General features: G+C 41.6%; 1 protein-coding gene across 4 annotated transcripts in view; it reads right to left on the bottom strand.

Moving 5' to 3' along the window:
• Positions 1-6966: 6966 nt before the first annotated feature.
• The window catches only part of PDE1C (phosphodiesterase 1C), a 506198-nt gene continuing 492062 nt past the window's right edge, over positions 6967-21102 (bottom strand). For 2 of the 4 annotated variants that reach the window (XM_036098663.2, XM_036098667.2), the window contains exon 19: positions 6967-7162. In XM_036098663.2, the coding sequence (XP_035954556.2) occupies positions 6993-7162 (170 nt within the window). In that variant the 3' untranslated portion in view covers positions 6967-6992. Of the gene's footprint in view, positions 7163-16235; positions 18298-21102 lie in introns of those variants that run through there. The other 2 variants (XM_078059427.1, XM_036098664.2) reach the window with 1 other exon arrangement.

A 21102-nucleotide genomic window follows, 5' to 3' on the forward strand; every position in this document is an offset into this window, starting at 1 on the left:
AATTTTCAATGACAGCCTAGCTGGATATAGTATTCTTGGCTGCATATTTTTCTCATTTAGTGCTCTGAATATGTCCTGCCAGTCCTTTCTGGCCTGCCAGGTCTCTGTGGATAAGTCTGTTGCCAATCTAATGTTTCTACCATTGTAGGTTACATATCTCTTCTCCCGAGCTGCTTTCAGGATTTTCTCTTTGTCTCTGAGACTCGTAAGTTTTACTATTAGATGTCGGGGTGTTGACCTATTTTTATTGATTTTGAGAGGGGTTCTCTGTGCTTCCTGGATTTTGATGCCTGTTTCCTTCCCCAAATTAGGGAAGTTCTTTGCTATAATTTGCTCCATTATACCTTCTGTCCCTCTCTCTCTTTCTTCTTCTTCTGGGATCCCAATTATTCTAATGTTGTTTCGTCTTATGGTATCGTTTATCTCTCGAATTCTGCCCTCGTGATCCAGTAGTTGTTTATCTCTCTTTTTCTCAGCTTCTTTATTTTCCATCATTTGGTCTTCTATCTCACTGATTCTTTCTTCTGCCTCATTTATCCTAGCAGTTAGCACCCCCATATTTGATTGCACCTCATTAATAGCCTTTTTGATTTCTACTTGGTTAGATTTTAGTTCTTTTACTTCTCCAGAAAGGGTTTCTCTAATAACTTCCATGTTTTTTTCAAGCCCAGCTAGTATCTTTAAAGTGATGATTCTGAACTCTAGATCTGACATTGTACTAATGTCCGTATTGAGTAGGTCCCTGGCAGTCGGTACTACCTCTTGTTCTTTTTGTTGAGGTGATTTTTTCCGTCTTGTCATTTTGTGCAGAGGAGAATAGATTAATGAGAGAACAAAATGCTAGCAGGGTAACAACGTCCCCCAAAAATATACTCTAAACAAATCAGAAAAGACCTGAAGCAGTGGGAAAAGAAAGGGAAAGAGAGAAAAAAGAAAAGGAAGGAAAAAAAGAAAAAAGAAAAAGATAAAGATAAAAACAAACAAAAGCAGAACAAAACAAAGCAAAACAAAAACAGAATGTGATCAAATATGATCAGGCTGGATTATAGATCAGTGCCATACACTAGATTTTGGGTGTATTTTGGTCTGTTAAAAGAAAGTCCCTCCCAAAATTTTAAAGAAAGAAAAACTTGTATATGTACAAAAATAAGGGTTGATATGATGAAGGGATGGAATATGACTGTAAAGATGGAAATTATAAAAAATTTTAAAAAAGGATTTGATAAGTTGTTTGAAAAAAGAAAGAAGAGGATAAAAAAAAAAGAAAGAAAAAAGGGAGAGAATGTGATCAGGCAGGGGAGTAGAAAAAAACCATACACTAGAGATTTAGAGTATATTTTGATCTGTTAGAAGAAACTATCTCAAGATTTTAAAGAGAGAACAACTTATATATATATGCCAAAAATACGGGTAACTACTATGAAGGGATAGAATATGACTTTAAAAATGAAAAAAAAATAAAATAAAATAAAATGTTTTTTTTTAAAAAAGGGATTGATAAGATGTTGGTTGAAAAAGGGAAAAAGAAAAATTCAAAAAAAAAAGAAAAAAGGAAAAAAGAAAAAAAGACAGTTAAAAAAAATAATTAACTTTGAAAGACTAAAGAATCATGGTAAAAAAGCCATGAATTCTATGTGCAGTGTTCCCCTAGCGCTGGAGTTCTGCCGTTCTCATTGATCGGTAAACTTGGTCTTGGCTGGCTGTTCTCGCGGATCTTCTGGGGGAGGGGCCTGTTGCCGTGGTTCCCAAATGTCTTTGCCGGAGGCAAAATTGCCCCGCCCTTGCCGGTCCGGGCTAAGTAATCTGCTCGGGTTTGCTCTCCGGAGCTTTTGTTCCCTGCAAGCTTTCCGTACAGCTTTGGAGGCGGAGAGTGAAAATGGCGGCCTCCCAGTCTCCGCCCCGGAGGAGCCGAGAACTCGGGGTCCCGCTCCTCAGCGAGCCCCCAGAGAAAAGCAGTCACTCACTCCCGTCTCCCCGGTCTCCGGCAACACTCCGCGCTCACCCGGCCTGTGACCGCGCCTTTCTATCTGGCACCCGACCCCGGGTGGAGTCTCCAAACCCAGCAGATCCCTGCGGTGCGCTCCCGCACCTCTCCTCCCGGGGGAAGAAGGTGAGTCTCCCCGGATCTGCCGCTTGTTGGGTCCCTGCTGGAGGAGCAGTGGCCCGACTGTGCCGCGGATCACGGTTTATAGCAACCCCGAGCTGAGAGCCCGCGCCTGGGCTCTGTCTCTGCAGCCGGCTTCCCTGCTCCGATACCTGGGAGCTCTGCCGCACTCAGGCACCCCCGGTCTTTCTGTGACCCCGAGGGTCCTGAGACCACACTGTCCCGCGAGGGTTCCACCCCCCACTTCGCCACCAGAGTGACGTCCCTCAGCGGAGCAGACTTCTAAAAGTTCCGATTTTGTGCTCCGTGGCTCTATCACTTGCCAGAAGCGGCCGACGGAGGCCCCTCCCCCGCCGTCTATCCTCCCGAATAACGCCTCGGATTCACTTCTCCGCACGTCCTACCTTCCAGAAAGTGGTCGCTTTTCTGTTCAGAGAGTTGTTGCTATTCTTTTCTTCGATCTCATGTTGAGTTTGTAGGTGTTCAGAATGGTTTGATCCCTATCCAGCTGAATTCCTGAGAGGAGACGAAATCCAGGTCTCCTACTCCTCCCCCAAGAACATGGATCTTTATGGAAATCCTATACTTCCAAAATAGTGGTTATCAACCATCTCCACTTTTCCCCTCTACTTCACGGGGATTAGAAATCATAACAGTGAGAGTGCTGGAGTGCCTTCCCTATTTCAAAAGCTCAGTGGATGAGCTCATGGTAAGGCTTAACTGGCTTGTGGTAGAAAGAGGTAGGAAGAGTAAGAAATTAGCATTCTCCAAGCACCTATTAGTGACAGTCACTGCCCTACCCATGTGAGGTTAGTATTACTACTAGATGGAAAAACAAAAACAAAAACAAACAAACAAACAAAAACAAAACCCCCAGAACACCTGCAGACTTATTCTGGGCAGAGGTGTGGTGGGAAGAGGGAGAGAACAATTTATACTGCTCTTTTCTTACAAGGACTGGTCCTGCCTAAGAATTGGATTCTATTACAAGGTGGCTGTGCTTGGATTATATTACAAAGAAAAAAATACCATTTTGAAGCTTCTGTCAGTTCTTTGTGCTTCTAGGAGCAGGACCCAGAGTAAATGCCCTTTCTGTGGCAGAGTGAGTTCATCAGCTTTAAAAATGCCTTGAGCTTGTGTGGTGTAGGGAGTACGAGATGGATTGCTCCGTACATTCACAGGAATTTAAAGTTCAAGAGGGGAGAAAGGTCTTGGTAGAAGGAGAGATCCAAGAAGATACAGGGAAATCTGTGCCTAAGGAAGACACTGCCATGAGAAATCCTCACAAAGGGAGACTAGCTGATATTGTTGTTGGATTTTTAATTTATGTAGTTGTTCTGCTGTGCCATCATTCAGGCAAAGTCCATTCTAGGCCATAGGCTGGTGTTGGTGGAACTTTGGAAAAATAAAGGGATTCGGTGTGGGAAACGAGATGGGATGAATGGGAAGAGATGAAGGACAGAACTGTAGGAGTAAGACGCCAGGGGTGGTCAAGGGTTGAGAGACGTGGAACATGAGAGCAAGAATGAGCCGTAACAGATAAAAGATGGAAGCCCATGATCTCCAAGGGTGCAGGGAAACGCAGGTGAAGGGAGAGCTGAGGGCGGGGATGTCAGGTTTCCAACTGAATGCTGAAATACACATTAAAGATTGAAGTGCAGCGTGAGGCAGAAATTGGTACCTGGGAGAACAGCCAGGTAGGTAAATATTATTAATGAAATTATTAGTTAAATTATTAACTTCTCTTTACTAAAGTTAGAAAATGCGAACAACCTACCCGAGGTCATAGAACCAGTAAGGGACATTGCTCTCAACTCAAAAGCCTAACTTCTTTTTACTACACTCTACTCTTTCTCCAAGAAATAATAGCAACTATTTATTGATACACTTACCATATTCTCAACCCTGTGCTATGCTGAGCCAGGAAGTATTATTACTCTCATTTTATGGCTAAGGAAACTAAAGTTCAGAGGGATTCCAAAACTTGCTAGAGCTCACAGAGCTAACAAAAGGGAGCCAAGATTTAATGATAGGTTTTTCTAGCCCCAAAGTGTCAGTTCTGAACCAACTATATAGCTTAGCCTGGAATGATATAAACAGAGTTGATAACATAGGTGTTTACCTACAGACTAGCTGGTATTATGGGTTACTCATACTAACAAATTAATTGATTGGGTTTGTGCTATAGGGACAAGGTGGTTTTAAAAACACCTACCACCTATACAATCAGGAAGCCAATTGAGAAGTTTGTTATGCTATTCATCCTGATGAGATATTCAGGACTGAATCGGGCCAAGCATAGGGAAAATCTAACTCTTTTCAAATGAATCCCAGAATTCTGGAGAAGAGAAAGGTGACTCATACAAGAAAGTCCTTTAAAAGCATCTTTTTATTTGCTATAAGAATATAATCTGGCATTTCTATACAATCCATCATGCAAAAAACATGGTAGGCATTTTACAAGCAAAGCAGAATCTCAATATCTGTACATTTGTTCAATCAACGTATTAGCCAAAGCTGAAAAATAGCATCCTGGGATTAAAGAATGCAGAAAGAGCCAACTTTCTTCCCTAGAGTCATGGCTTCTAACGTCAAGAAGCACAGTGGCAGAGTGGCAGAGTGAGTTCATCAGCTTTAAAAATGCCTTGAGCTTGTGTGGTGTAGGGAGTACGAGATGGATTGCTCCGTACATTCACAGGAATTTAAAGTTCAAGAGGGGAGAAAGGTCTTGGTAGAAGGAGAGATCCAAGAAGATACAGGGAAATCTGTGTCTAAGGAAGACATTGCCATGAGAAATCCTCACAAAGGGAGACTAGCTGATATTGTTGTTGGATTTTTAATTTATGTAGTTGTTCTGCTGTGCCATCATTCAGGCAACGTCCATTCTAGGCCATAGGCGGGACTAGCACAGCCACCTTAATGCCTCAATGCCTAAGACTGAAAGTACTGGGGGAGATTTGAGGAACATCACCGAAGATCCACTGGGCCGCCAGGAGGCCCCACTACCCATGGGCAGTTTCACTCCTAAATGGTTCTGTGAAGCAAGCATTGAGGCATCTATGCAAACAGGGAGGAATTACGTGCGGAGTTAACCTACTTCAGGTGGAACAGACACTGTGAGCCCGCAGAAGGATCCTTTTGCTCCGGCACTGAGCAGGGAGTTAAGAATTACAATTGCTTTCCTAACAAAAAGTCACAGTGATTTTCCTTTTTGTATAGTAATTAAATTTCCCTGAAATACCATCATCAAGCACGTTATAAGTAAATTGCTCAATAGCATGGTACTAAACTCTGGAGCTGGCTCAACTTGCATAACTGTGGTTTACTGGAAGTGAGCTGGGGCGAAAGAGGGAAGGAGAGCACACCAAACCCTTTACAATCAGACCCCAAACGCTGTGACCATCAGCCCAGGGGTTGCAGGGGTTCCTGAGAGTTCTTTCTGGATGTGGAAGGTTCCTAGTTACATCGGTCGTGCTCCCTATTACTCACCGAGTTCAGCAATAACAATCCAAACCTATGTTATCCTCAATCTTCACCACAAAAGGCCGTGGGTATTATGAATCCAACTTTCTAATTAAGCAAACTGAGGATTTTAACGGTTATGCCATTAGACTGAGAACGTGCAACTAGTTATAGACGGGACAGAATTGGTGATCAGGACTGCCGGACAACAAACCTGAAGTTTTCCACTGCACCAGAGCATTTCTGAAGGGATCAAAAGCTATTTATGGCCTTGAACATTTCCTTACCATTTTATGTGATTTTAGTCCCAAAGTAAAAAGTCCAGGAGAGATTCAGAAGAGCTAAAAATGCCGCAGTGAAGAGAGGTGAGTTATCAACTTCCATTCCAGCAAGAGCTGTGAGAGCAACTGAGATTCCAAAGGGCCTCAGCTATAGGGTCTGCTAGAAAATTGATCTGAAATTTAACTTAGAGGTATCTCCAGCTTAATGGAGAAAAATCCGCAAGTAAGGGATTCAAATTAGGTTCAGGAATTTACACCCTCCCACCCCAGGACCACAAGACCAAAGGGACATTTCCTCGGGTAGATCTCAAACCTGGAGTCTCTGAGGCATGGGCATCCCATTGATTTCTAGCATTGTCAAATGTAAGTGAAAGTAACAAATTAGAAGAAGTAGAGCCAAAACGTATTTCCTACAAACTCTCACATCTCTAAAGGTACAAAATGGGCCACCGGGCATGAAGCATGCAATGAAAACCAAAGCAAGTGTCTTTATTTTTGACTTGTATCTGCTTTGTGAAGCCTCAGTTCAGAATTCTCCATGAACTCAACTGCTCATCAGTCTTCTTTTCCCTCTGCAATTGTTACATTCAGAAACACAACTTTTAACTTTAATGGGTTTACTTTGAAAGTTACATATTTACCTGTATTTTAAATATTGTAATAATCACCGTATTTAAGGAATGCACTTCTAAAAACATCTTTTCCTATTGTAGTTAAAATTGGAAAAGATGTTTTAAGAGGTGCATTTCTTAAATATGATGATTATTAAACCAATATTCTTACTAGGGCAAGTCAGCTTCTAGGGATAAAAGAAGTGTCAGTGGGAGGAATTTTCTAAAGAGGGTGCATCATTTTAATTCGGGTCTGATTTAGACTTTGAAAGATCTATACAAATAAAAGCCACATGAGACTACCCTCTTACTACCAGAGTCTGCATTGACTCCCAGATCCAGTGACGGATGGGTCCATAACAGAACAACAGAGGGGAAAATCACATACGGCCTTCACTTTGCCTCGGTGGAGTCGACCAAAAAGCACCAGCCCCCAAAGCCTCCAAAGGTCTTGGAAGCGTATTCCACTGTGGCTGGTGAGTGCTGACAGGCAGAGGAGTGGGCCTCTCCTTCACTCCCTCTCTTCCCCTTGACCTATTTTCTGTTCCAGTTATGTGAGATAGTCTGAATTTTTTTCATTTTGATCCTCTGATCCAGCATCTTGTACCTTGCAGGATGCTCATCAGTTTTCTTTGGGACCGAAGGTGCGTAGGAGCTAGATGCATAAGCAGGGCGTTTAAAATGACGCAGAGGAGCCTTGATGACTGGTGGCCATGCAAAGGAAGACAGACAACCATTAGCCTCCCCATTGACATGGCACAACCTAACGACTGTGGACAATTTGCTCTCCCCTAGACCTGTCTGTTTCCTTTCAAACCAGGAAACAGACAAGTTGGACCCTCACTGGGAATCTTACTGCAGATATATGAATAAACACATTCTCACCTTGGTCATTAACTTAAAATAAAGAACGACAAATTCCTAGAGATAGACAACGAGGACCCCAGAATGCAAATGTTTTTTGACAATGAGTGGATGGGGTTAAGGAAGTGAGAGGGGGCGACAGGATCACTTTTGGGAATAGCAAAGCAAATGCGGGCGAGCAGAGCCGGACGACAGATCAGCATTTAGCATCGGATGTAAGCTTTTAGGGCTGCAAAGTGGCGCACGATCCTGAAGTGATTAAAAAAAAAAAAAAGGGACATCACTGGGAAAATATTTGCCAAACACATATATAAAGGCCTTGTGTCCAAAATAGTTTTTGTAAAACTCTTAAAATTCAGTAAAGGGAAATCAACAACCCAATTTACAAAGGAGCAAAAGATCTGAACTGACTCCTCACTGAAGAAGGGATGCATATGGCAAGAAAGCCACAGTTGCAAATTAAAACACCAATGATATACACCACACACCTATCAGGGTGGATAAAATCCAAAACAGAGCAGATGACACCAGTTGCTGGGGACGATGCGGAGCAACAGGAACTCCCATTCTCGCTGGTGGGAATGTAAAGTATTACAGCCACTTTGGAAGACGGTTTGACAGTCTCTTAGGAAGCTGGTCATGGTTTTACCACATGATCCAGCAGTTGTGCTGCTAGGTATTTACCCAACTGATTTGAAAACTGACGTCCACATAAAAACCTGTACATGAAGTTTATAAAAGTTAATTCCTAATTGCCCCAAACCATAAGCCAGGAATTCCTTCAATAGTTAATTGCATGAACACGTTGTAGAACATCTATACAATGGGATATTATTCAGTGATAAAACAAAATGAGCAGTCAAGCCACATAAAGACATAAAGTACTAACTGATTCCTCCTCTCTCTGTCCCCCGCCGCCGGCCCCACCTCTTCCCCTTCTTGGTCCCACTGGAGAGCGTTGTCAGTGAGACAGTGTAAGAGTGAGTAAAGGGAAAACCAGGTTAAATGGTCATTGCAAACCAATGAGATAGAATAATTAGGTAAAAGGTATGAAGGACAGAGCTGGTGCTGAGTCCTTTCCTCAAACACTTGCTCTCAGTGAGGCGATTCTAACAGCACTTACAGGGCCGGCAAAGAAAGGTAATACACAGGTGGGTCGGCTTGAAGGGCGGAGACTGGGGGACAGATCCATGAAACAAAAGGTTACCCTTGTGAAAACCAGTTTCACAGCTCTCTTCCAGTATGATCAAGCAAAAGATCAGAAACAACTTAAATATACAAGCATAGGGGTTGGTTAAGTTCTGGTACATTCTTAAAATATACTACTGTGATACTACGGAAAAGCGATATAGATGTCTATTAATAAAAATAAAGGTTCCTGTAATCCTGTTAAATAAAAAAAACCCAGTAACTGTAATCTAATCTCATTACAGTAAAAATGTATCCAAACACGCATAGGAAAACCCAGAAGATCATACATTTAAATCATAGCAGTGATTATCTCTGAAGAGTACAAACATGGTTTTTTGGTTGTTTCCATTTTCTGATTTTTCTGTGTGGATCAGGTTTTGGTGATGTGACTTTTGAAAAAGAAACATACTGTTGAAAATTTCTTCCGTAGAGTCATACATCAGAGATATTCTGCAAAATCATACGTAACAAAAAGCCAGCAAAACTGAAGTCACTTTGGGCTTCAGTACAAGACGTCTCAGAGAGCTCAGAGCTCACTAGACTTTTCCCGTCTGTAGACTAATGTCATTCATTGACTTCTTAGAGCACTTAGGTGTTGCTGATAGAACAGTGAATAAAACAGACCGAAATCCCTGCCCTCGTGGGATTTCCACTCTAGTGACCCCCACTGAAACTTGTCACTTCGCTTACAGAAGAAAAGTGTTCAGGTCTAATAAGGGACGCTCGTACCACCGTAACACCCACACGAATTGTGCCTTCTGAGTTGGGCTAACACGTAGTAAAGACTTGCAGCAAATGGTCCTATAGCGACATAATAATATACGGAAGAACAGAGAAGGTGTTTGTTTTTTTTTTTTAAGACCTCAGAGCACTTAATTCTGTGTTTTATGGTAAACAGCACAAAACACTCTAGGAACAAGTGTAAAAACAGCCCTGTTACCCTGGAGAATGGGGTAGAAACAAGAGAGGCTTCAGATTAAAAGCTGCTTGTTGCAAACGTCTGGGCTAGCTGATTTACTGCTCCAGTCACAATCCCTCTCCATATTCATTCTGTTTTCGCTACTCAGCATGAACGCAGCCAAAGTATTATTGAATTTCCCACTTCTCAGCATGAAGACACATTTACCATTTGCCGGAATTCTGATTGTCTGAACAAAAACTCCCCTTGCCCCTGGAGTCGCTGCAAATAGAGTCGAACCTGCTGATAGAGACCGGCTCCCCACCGAGATTGTGGAAATACTTATATGCCTGCTGTCTCCCTTACTCAAAATGTTGGAAAAAAGAAAACTCCATACAGGGCTGTTTTGTATGCATTGACTGCCTTTCCAGTCTGCAGGGGAACGTGATGTGATGACAGAGCAAAACAGGAGAGCCAGGGATAAGGACACCATCTTGAATTCAGTGGAGACCTTTGTTCTGGGCCACTGGCGTGGCCTCCTGGGGCTCTTTCATTTGCCTACTGGCTATTCCAGAGATACTGGAAGAGGATCTGATCCTTCCCCTTTCAACGACTACACACGTCCCACATCTGAACCCAAGCAATCGTGTTAAAATCCACCTCTCCTTCTCCCGGGGTAGAGAAGAAGAACCAAACTGGGAACAGAATCCCCTCCCCTCCATATGCTTGATTATTAGCCAGTTGGACCTTTTTTCTCTTGAGGACATATTCACAAAGTCTGCTCTCATTTCTTAGAGCAATTTACTTCGTGGAAAGGGTCTAATTAGCTAATGAAGATTTGACGAAGGCACATACCGCTCGCTGCACAGAGCCTGAACTTGGGAGAGTCATTATCTATATTACTTTCAAATGTACTTAGGAAAAGAAAAGTGCAAGACAAAAATCGATACATCACCATCCTTTATTTCACAATTACACACAATATTTGTTTCTCATAAAAGCAATGCTCTCTGAGGGGTTTTAATCCCCGTTCGTTTAAATCTCATCTTTCTCGTAAACACCACAGTTCTCCCAAAAGTGTGTATGATCTTCTCCCTTTCCTCGGCCATGACCGACCTATCTGTTTTTCCCTCTCTGTTTCTGTCTGTGTCTCTGTCTTTGAGACCATTTTACTTGGTGGCTACTTTTCTTGTGGTGTGGGAGACGTGTGTATAGAATTATTCTTCAAAAATAGATTCAGACTTAGTCCTAAATCAAATCAATATAGTTGTTTGTTCAGGTATTGCAATGTAAAAGAGGGTTTTTAAAACACTTTAAGATTATATTAGTCTACTGTTTCTCAAAGTACCTTTCAATAAAGTTGTGAGTGTAATAGGTATTATTGGGAGACAGGGAGTTTCCTTAGTCAAATGTAACTGGGTTTAAACTACTATCTTCATGGCAGGACTTCTCAGACACCTAAATAATGGGGATGTGTATTAGGAATCCCGAAGAAGAGCCCACAGCATGTGGTTTTTCTCCATTTTATTAGGCTGGGGAACTCCCTTTACAGGGGCATCTCACAGAGTGTTCAGCAGAAAATACTTTCAGAAAAGACTGGCCTAATTCCTTATTCTTATCTTATGGTGTCATATCCTATACTATCATAAATCCCTACTTCAGGACACCTTGTTGTTTTGCACTAAGTGAGAGCAATCACTGATCCCCACCTACTGTGGGTCCTGCCTAATCTCCACGAGTTAGTAACTGTGTGAGAATCTCATGTGTGAGAATCTGTCTCTGTTCTTTTGATCCTCTCTGACTTCATGATGATCTTCTGTAACCACTCACACAGCAGCGGCAACTCTGTGTGGAGAATGTCTGAATCTCTGTTGCAGATCACCACTTCTGAGGGCAGGAACTTGGTCTGCTCTTAACTTCTGAATAAATTCGAATATTAGCACCTTCTTAAGAAGTATTGGACATATGTTTTCTGCCCTTTCAAAGATAATGTCATGATATGACCTTTGGGGGAAAAAAAATTTCCAGTATAGACCTTTTCTATCTGCATTCACACATACACACACAGACACACACGACTAACAAAATAAAAAATAGTCATTTGTTGCCTCTGAAATGTTGTTTTACGTGAAGAATAAAATCCCGTCGCCATACATTTCATCTCTAAAATCAGTGTCTACTTGTGGTATCTGTCTGAAAGCTGATGGAAAACTCTTATAAAAAATGCACAAAAATCATTCACGAGTTTTGAATTGCGAGGGATTGGAAAGCTAACATCAGCTCCATCAAGGATGGAATGATGTAAGAACCGAGCTTGTGATTTTCATGTCAGGATTCGCCATGGTAAAATAGTTATGATTTCTGACAACACACTGTGTACTAGGCACAATGCTAAGAATTTAATGTGAACTAGCCTTTCATCTTCTCTACAATCCTATGAAGCAAGCACTGCTATCACCCCCTTTTGGGGTGAGGAAAACTGGGGCTTAGAGAGCTTAAGTAACTTGCCAAAGTCTACACAGCTGGTATGCAGGAAGTCTGGATTCTGGATTCACATCCAAGCGGCTCAACTTCGGAGTCTTCACCCGATATTTAAAGCAACCTTGGACCAAAGCTCAGAATAAGTTTTAATAACTACCATAATAAATTAAAAGAGTCAAAACAGTACTTCATATTTACTCTCAGTATTTGAGTATATAATCTGTGTAATATACAGGATTCTTGAACACGCTCGTTAGTAGCTATAGTCACACTTCCCCCAAAGCAAAAGCAAGTCATCCCCCCCAAGACACACACAATATAATTTGAGGTAATAGCTCAGGAAGGAATTATATAAAGGTCCTGGCTAACAGGTCTCTTAAATAACTGCTTTTATCTCTTCCTTCACTTATGCCATGTTGAAATGTTGACAGGAATTCCAAAAGTCACAGCCACTCTTGATGAGCAATCAAGCCAGGTAGAGCGCTAAGATCTTGGGTGAAATGTTTAATTCAGTGGTTCTCACCCTGGCTGCATATGAGAACCACCTGGGGAGCTTTTAAAAATCCCAATGCTCAGGGGTGCCTGGGTGGCTCAGTCGCTAAGCGTCTGCCTTCAGCTCAGGTCATGATCCCGGGGTCCTGGGATCGAGTCCCTCATCGGGTTCCCTGCTCCGCGGGAAGCCTGCTTCTCCCTCTCCCACTCCCCCTGCTTGTGTTCCCTCTCTTGCTGTGTTTCTCTCTGTCAAATAAATAAATAAAATCTTAAAAAAAAAAAAAATCCCAATGCTCAGGTCGTACCCCAGATCAATTAAAGCAGAATCTGTGGGGGTTAGTCTGAGACCTCAGGAGTTTTTAAAGCTCTTCAGATAATTCCACTGTGTGTGAGTTTCAGAACTACTGTTTTGGTCTCTCCAAACGTCTCCTTCCTTATCTTCACAAAGGAAACAATAGTGCTAATGTTTAGCACACACTGAACGTGTTGTGTAAACTGTAGAGAGCTAGCCAACGTTGCTGCTATAGTTTGATCACGACAAACTGCCTGGGGTGGGGAGGAGTCTTTGATGCATCTGTTAAGGTTACGTGTGGTCTTCAGAATTATGCTCTTTTTTTTTTTTCCTCCTGTCCACCACATTTTGTTCTTGTTGGGTCTACCATGAACACAAAAGCTCTGAGAAATGAAAAGGCATTCTTTTGTTGGAGAAAGCAACTTCAGTGCTATCATTTGAGGATTGTAAGAAGACCCACACCAAGAAGAACCAACCCTGAGATTAGCCATTGTTTTCTAAATAAATCTCACATGTGGAAAAGGAAAAAATAAGACCCAAGAGCACGTTCCTGATGTCTGACTGAGGGGTAAGATAAGAGTGAGAGCCTTGCAGGCAGAGATCTAGGTTTAAAGCCTGCTTCACCACTCCTGTTCTTTCTTGGGCAAGTCACTTTGCCTGTAAGCTCCATGTTTCTCCTCTGCAGCCCAAGTGTAACAGTGCTGCCCATCTCGCAGGGCTGCTGGGAGGACTCAGCCAGACTGGGCATGTCAAGGATTTCCTACAGTGTCTGGCATAAAGAATGCCTTCGGTCCGTGATGACCTCTCTGAAGATCGCCGTAGTGATAGTGATCATGTCCAAGGGTAACTCCCGGTGCATAAAGTGGGACTAAAACCCTGAACAGACAGAATGCCAGAAGACTTCTAGGACAGGCGCTGACATTTCTTGCAGGACTGATTTTTGCGCTGCTAGTTAGGGTCTTGCTCAGTTTGAGATAATCTGCCCTTTTGAGACAATCTGCCTGTTCCTTTATGCCTCTGGGATTTTTCTCCCCTCTGGACTCTTTCTAGCTTCTTTCTGGGATATCTTTTCAGATTATCCGAAATTCCAAACCAGGCTTATGTCTGATTCTGATGACCATGTCAGCTGCATTAGCTAATTTGGCATGAATCAGTGGCATTTTGAAGGTGAGCTCATGAGAAAACACAAAATCAGCCAAAAGACTCCTCTCAATTAATAAATAACAATAAATCAGCTCCACAGAGGACTGAATCAAGAAGGGTCATCCCATTCCCAAGGCAGAAGCACACCCTTTAAACCTCCAGCAGTTTGGCTGAATTGGTTTTCCAAGCTGGTTTTTTCCTTAAGGGGCAAGTGGAAGAAATTAATTTGTTTCAACAGAAAAACAGACTTGGCTCTTGTTCATTATCTAGGCTTCCCATTAGACGCTTTAAAAAATGAAAGTGGAACATATCAACCTTTTAGAAACCCAAGGCTCTGCTGTTTAAGGAGACAAGTGGCTTGGTCTCTGTCCTCTATACTTTTCAGTGTTTTTACATCCCTTATTGCAGCCACCCCCATCCTTGGAAGGGGCCAGATTCAGTTCTGTCTCTAGCCCCCTATGATGTGGACACACGCTTTCAGTTTCCCACTTAGAAAACAGAGCTGAGAAGTCTCAGTGCAGAGAGCTGTGCTGAGAAGGAAAGGAATCACGCATCGGAGCAGTCAGCATGGTGCTGACACGCAGTAGGTGCTGCCTTATTCTCCATTTCCATCCCTTCCTCAGATGAAGATCCTACAACTCACGAATTAGCAGGAAGGTGTGCAACTGCCAGGAAAATTCAGTAGCAGCATACTTTCCCAGTTAGGAATTCATCTGTCTTCTCAAGACACAAACAGCATTATACTGAGGCCACATTGCTCGGTGTCTCTACCTTTTACAGAAATACAATCTAGCAACAATGACCCAGCTAGAAAATCATTCATAAACCATGCACATTAGATGTACTGTTGTCTAAGGTAATGATCTACTCTTAAACTCTTCAAGGTGTATTTTATATTAAAACTACAATAATGAGGGGCGCCTGGGTGGCTCAGTCGGTTGAGCATCTGCCTTCAGATCAGGTCATGATCCTGGGGTCCTGGGATCTAGCCCTGCATTGCATCAGGCTCCCTGCTCAGTGGGGAGTCTGCTTCTCCCTCTCCCCCACCCCCCAACTAGGGTCCTCTCTCACTTGCTCTGCTCTCTCTCTCTCAAATAAATAAATAAATAACCTTAAAAAAAACCCTACAATAATGAAACCCATCATCTACATTTTAAAAGACGCTGGCTCTCCAAGGACTTTACCTCAAGAAAATGAGGCTTAATAATCTACGGGTTCCATATTTTCACCTCACAGAGCAACAAGCAGCTACCTCGAAGGAGCTGAGATGACACTGCATGAGCCAAACCACTACCTGGGATAGAAAGGTGACCCCGTCAGCATTTCCAGGTCCCCAGAGGAACCTGTGTCTGTAGGGAAAAGATAAACCACATGGTTTTGTTGCCCTTCATCCAGCCCGAAGCTGTTTGCTTCCACCTGCAGTTCTCAACCCTGGCTGCACCTCAGATCACCTGGAGAGCTTTAAAGTTTACTGATGCCCGAGCCCTCCCCGCAGGAGTCTCTGAAGCAATCCATTATTTTAAGGTGGAGCCCAAGTTTCAATATGTTTATCATGTCCAGTGATTTTAATGTGTATTCAGGTTGAGAAACACTGGCTTAAGTGCCAAGTTTGTTTTGAGACTAAGTCAACTTATACTTCGGTATTAAGGGATGCCTGGGGCAGATGGCAAGGTCTTATCATTACATGCAGGGGCTTCCAACCCTTGGCCACGTGCTAAGATCTGTGACAAGAATTGAGCCCATGAGGGATGCCTGGGTAGCTCAGTCGGTTAAGCGTGTGCCTTCAGCTCAGGTCATGATCCCAGGGTCCTGCGATCGAGTTCTGCATTGGGCTCCTTGCTCAGCGGGGAGCCTGCTTCTCTGTCTAATTGCCGCTCCCCCTGCTTGTGCTCTCTCTCTCTTTCTGACAAATAAATAAATAAAAATCTTAAAAAAAAAAAATTGAACCCATGAAAATCTACTTTGACAATAGGTGGTGTGGTATTATTACAAGAGAAGCATGGGTTGGGACAGCACATCACTGGGTTAAGCTATTACTAGTTGTAAGATTCTAAGGAGATAAACTATTCTGGGACTCGGGTTTTTTGTTTTTGTTTTTCTCTGTAAAATGGGAGGAATAGTAACCACCTTGCATGGTGCTGTGAGGATTTTCAAGGGGATATAAGTGAGATAACGTATATACAGTACCTTGTAAACTTGTGGGCTGCCAGTATGTCGTAGGTATGTGGTATGTGCCCACCATTATCACATAGCACAGGGGACGAACGGTCATCATTGAGGGCCTTTTAATGGTGTCCTCCTGATGGATTTCTTATTCTAGTGTAAAAAAGTCATATAATTCCCCACACAACTGGATATTACTGCATGAAAGTAGTTACCAAACAATGAAGAGATTAACTTAATAAATTTATTTGTGAACATGTGGCAGAGAACACGTCATTCTGATTCATGAAAAACTAATTCTCCAAAATGTGCATGTATATAAAGACATATATATCAGCTACCCGAGGGAACCACTTTGCTGAAACTAAGTGCCATTTGAAGCAAAGCAAAAACATCGAGCCCACATTCTAAACTATTTATACAATGTACAAATATGGATGTTCATGGATCACTCTGGGCAAAGCCTAACCATGAATGTGAATGAGTGCTGCAAATCCTGGCTGGATAGGAAGTGTGACTTAGACAACCAACCAGGATGAAAGAAGTTTCAGTCCCTGAATTCTAATCTTGATGCAATTAGGAAAATAACAAGGGCACTTTTGATTCTTAAGACTCTTTGCATTTATTATGCTTAGACATAATAATTCTTCAAGTCACCTTCATTGGAAGTTACTCTTAAATCACTGATGCCCCAGTTTTTTCAATGCTTCTTTATGCTTTACCCAATAGATAATTAATCCTGGCTACAAACCTCACGGGGATAGGGACAGGGTGTAATGCACACTTGTATCCCCAGAACCTAATCATGGAACTGGTAACAGTTGGTGCTAAGAAATATTTAATGAATGAGTAAACTACTCTGCATCACACTCAGTAACCTTCATAAATCTCCCGCTTACTAAAGAATAAATGAACCCCTTAGAATACACACCAGCTGGCAAAGTTGACCGGCCTCTCCAGACCCTGATGGTTCCTCTTTGCCTCCACAATGTCTTGATACCCAGATTTGCTGCCCACGGTTGCTCCAAGAAGGGAGCCAGCAAGTTCCTTCCCTTTGAGGTCTCCAGCCTGAAGCCTGAACACTCTTGCTTTAGACAAATACTGTAACCTCGGCTCATTTCTACAGGTCTTCCTAGAGTATGGAGAGGCACTGAGGTATGGTGTTCGAACCCCTCTCCCTCTGACAAAGAGGTGAAAGAGGAGGAGCAATTAAGTAAGGCTGGAAAATAAGCTCTCTTTTTACACAAAGAATGGCTGGCTATTAAATGCCCTGCAACCTGATGATTTAATGATTAATGGTTTCATTTGATAAAATTACTATTTTAATTAATTAAAAAAAAAGAACAAGAAAGTCCTCCCTCAAGGAGGGATCATCTTCAATTTAGCTCTTTCATTTTGTTTGCCCCAGCAGGCCCAATGTATGTGAGGCATGCTGTTTCAAACGAGAAAAATATTTTGGAGAAAAGCTAAGTCTTTTTCTGGAGCTTTTTCCATCCCTGTGTGCAGTTTTCCACATGTGCATATGAAATGGGAAGTGTAAGGCTCAGTCAGTAACTCTGCCCTTTGTTCATACCAACAAGGACGTATCCCAGAAGAAGCCTGCAAAGCTAAATTTCACCGGGTTTCTAGAGCTCTGAAATGCTAAATTAATACATCACAAATGAGCTTTGATCCAGTCCATAGTAAGAATGACAACCGCCATCCCTCAAACTGAACTCAAGATAAAAGAATTACAAAGAGAGCACTCACTGGAAACGTCACTTACAAGACAGTGCGGAATCCCTCCGCAACCCAGAGCTGCACCTGGAATTAGTGCAGGGGAACCTGGTTTAATCCCCAGGCAGAATAAGAAAGGTGGTTACAGTCTGGACTATTTGACATCGGTCTTTACCCATGAACAATGAAACTCAAGCAAAAAGCATAGGCTTGCCTTGTCTTGCTGCCTGCTGACTTCGGGCAAGCTACTTATCCGATTATGTTTCAGTTCCCTGATTTGTGAAATGGAGATAAATACCTTCCTTAGAGAGTTGTCATGAGGATTAAATGAGGTAATACATGTTAAGAATCTAGCATTATCCCTGATAGTTAATAGATGTGCAATACATATCAAAGTATTTATTGTTAAAAACCTGTATTAGGGAGATCAGAAGTTATTTTTTGAAGTTTACCACTCAATAACTTATAGTACACATAATACTTCATCTCGGTTAAAAAGAAAAAAAAAAAGCATAAGCTTCCTAAAATGTCTTCAGACCTCAGAGCTGGTCAGTTCTCTTCTGAGGAATCCTCTGGATGAACGTTTTATCCGTAGTCCCCTAGAATAGGACACATGACAATGTCATTTCAAGCCAGGTGGCATTTCAACACACAGACTTTTTCTACATCAGGCACGGAGATTAGAAGCAGAGCTACGTCTACTGCCAACACTAGGATGCACGCCGGCAGCCGCACACATGGAGGAGCGATCAGCCAAGTGCATCAGCGAATGGGGACGGTACTGTACCTTTCCGTCTAAGGATCACTTCCCAAAAGTGATGTGACTGAGGCGCCCTGGGGAATCTGCTCAGAAGTAAGTCACTGACTAGGCTCCTTCGTTAGCGGTCATGGCTGTGAGTGGTGCTGAAGCTCTGGGCCACTCCTCCAGTGAGAGCCAACATTTCCTCAGCTCTCCACCATTTACAGCCCACACATGGAGCGTGATTGGGTTCACAGACCTCATGGGGCATGGTGGAAGGTGGTTCTAGAAAAAATCAGCTGCAGGTGCTATTACTTTACTACATAAGAGTCACTTTGCTATAGATACACAAAGAATCAAGGAGATGGCCCCAGAAGAATTTCCCGGTTGCTGGAGCTTTTAGGAGGACTCCTTTGATAATTTCGGAAACCACACAAGCTGTTCCTTAATGAAGTGGTCTCTGGTGGCTTCTGGATTGAAGCATGTTACCAGCAGGACTTACTTCATATCTGAATCCTCATATCCCAACACCCATCTCTCCCAGTATGTTAGAAAGGGAAAACATTAAATTTCTCCGAAATATATGTAAAATCACGTTTACGTGGATGAAACCAAACAAAGCTGTCTTGGAGGACAGCCATGGGTTTTTCACTTAAAATTCTTAATATATAATATTTTGAGCATACAGAAAAGTATAGATAATAATAATGTCAAATTCCCATGTCCTTTCAATACAATTTAATCAAATCTTAACATTTTGCATATTAGCTCATAAATTTATTTAAAGAGATTAAATGTCACAAATAGAGTTGAAGTACCTAGGATACTCTTCCAGGATACTTCTCTCCCCCCATCACACAAAAAAAACATCATCTAGAATTTGATGCTTATTATCCCTGTGCATAGAAACACTCAGTTATTGTATTTTATGCATCCATTAAATATCTAATATTTTTGCTTGTTTCAAAAAGTAATATAAATTGTGTTAGGTGGTATATATCTTGTTGCAACTTGCTTTTCTTGTTGGACATTACATTAAGCATTGTTAGTAATAGCAAAAAATGGAAAGCATCAATGGGAGAATGATTAAACATCCTGTGGCTCATTTATATAATAGACTGCTATATAGATGTTAAAATGGCCAATGTTTTTCAAAGAACTAGGTTTAATTTTGCATAGAATTTCTTTTGTCATATGTTAGCAAACTTTCTGTAGATTTTTTTTAAAGGTGTGCACTTAAAAGCAGGATAGGTCTGGGTTTTGTTTTCCTTATCTAATCAGATAATCTCTCCTATTTTAATACCAGAGTTTAAGCCATTTGCAATTATTATTATTACTGATATTTTTGTATTTGATTCTACTATCTAATTTTGGTTTTGTTTTGTATTTGATTCTACTATCTAATTTTGTAATCATTCTTTATTCCTTTTCTTCCTTTCTGCCTTCTATTAAATTGATACATTTTTATATTCCCCTTCTTTGTTGTTGTTCAGTTCCCAATTTAAATGTTATAGGCTATATATCAATTATTTTACTGATGATCCTTTGTGTTAAAAAGTTACAAAATTACAAAGTTCTGTCCAAACACAAAATAGATTTTAGCAGTCCTTAACTTTCTACTGAATAAACCTCCTTCCATCTATAGCTTCCGTTTCCTATTTTAACACAAAAATTGGACATTATTTTTTTATAATTACTCGCTCAAATTTACCAACATGTTCTGTTTACTTGTGTGTATACCATTTATTTTTTTTTATTATTTTTTAAAAGATTTTACTTACTTATTTGACAGAGAGAGACACAGCAAGAGAGGGAACACAAGCAGGGGGAGTAGGAGAGGGAGAAGCAGGCTTCCTGCGGAGCAGGGAGCCCGATGCGGGGCTCCATCCCAGGACCCCAGGATCATGACCTGAGCCAACGGCAGACACTTAACAACTGAGCCACCTAGGCACCCCAAAGTGTGTATACCATTTGCTCTTGTATCTCAAGATACAAGAAGATACACCTTGGTTTGGGGTTCATTTTTCTTTCTTTTTTTTTTTTTTTTTGAAGTATATCCCTTAATCTTTCTTTTAATGAAGTCCGCAACTGGTAAACCATGTCATTGTATATCTGAAAATGTTTTTACTTTGCCTTCACTCATAACTAATAATTGAGCTATTTTAGCTATTATATATTGACTTACTTTCCCTCAACACATGGTAGATGCATTCTCATTGTCTTCTGGCATCTACTATTACCAATGCAAATTTTGCCATTAGTTGGTTGTCATTTTATTATAAGCAACCTGCTTGAATACAGCCAGCTTCCCATGGCATTTAAGAATTTCTCATTTTGAGGTAATTTTAGGCAATCTCACACAATATCATTAGATATGCATTTGGTTTTATTTAAGTATGTATGGCAATTGAGCTGCATTTTCCACCTAAGGTGAGTCTTTAGAGCCATTTATCTATCTTCCATGCTCTCTCATTTTTTATTGAGATATAATTCACATACCACCAACTTCATTATTTGAAGTGTACAGTTCAGTTACCGTACTCACAGGGTTGTGCAGCCATCACCAATATCTAATTCCAAAACATTTCCATCACTATGAAAAGAAATCCCATACCCGTAGGAAATCACTCCTCATTCTTCTCTCTCCTCAAGCTTCTAGAAACCC

Source organism: Halichoerus grypus, chromosome 12, assembly GCF_964656455.1.
Source record: "Halichoerus grypus chromosome 12, mHalGry1.hap1.1, whole genome shotgun sequence".
NCBI lineage: Eukaryota > Metazoa > Chordata > Mammalia > Carnivora > Phocidae > Halichoerus > Halichoerus grypus.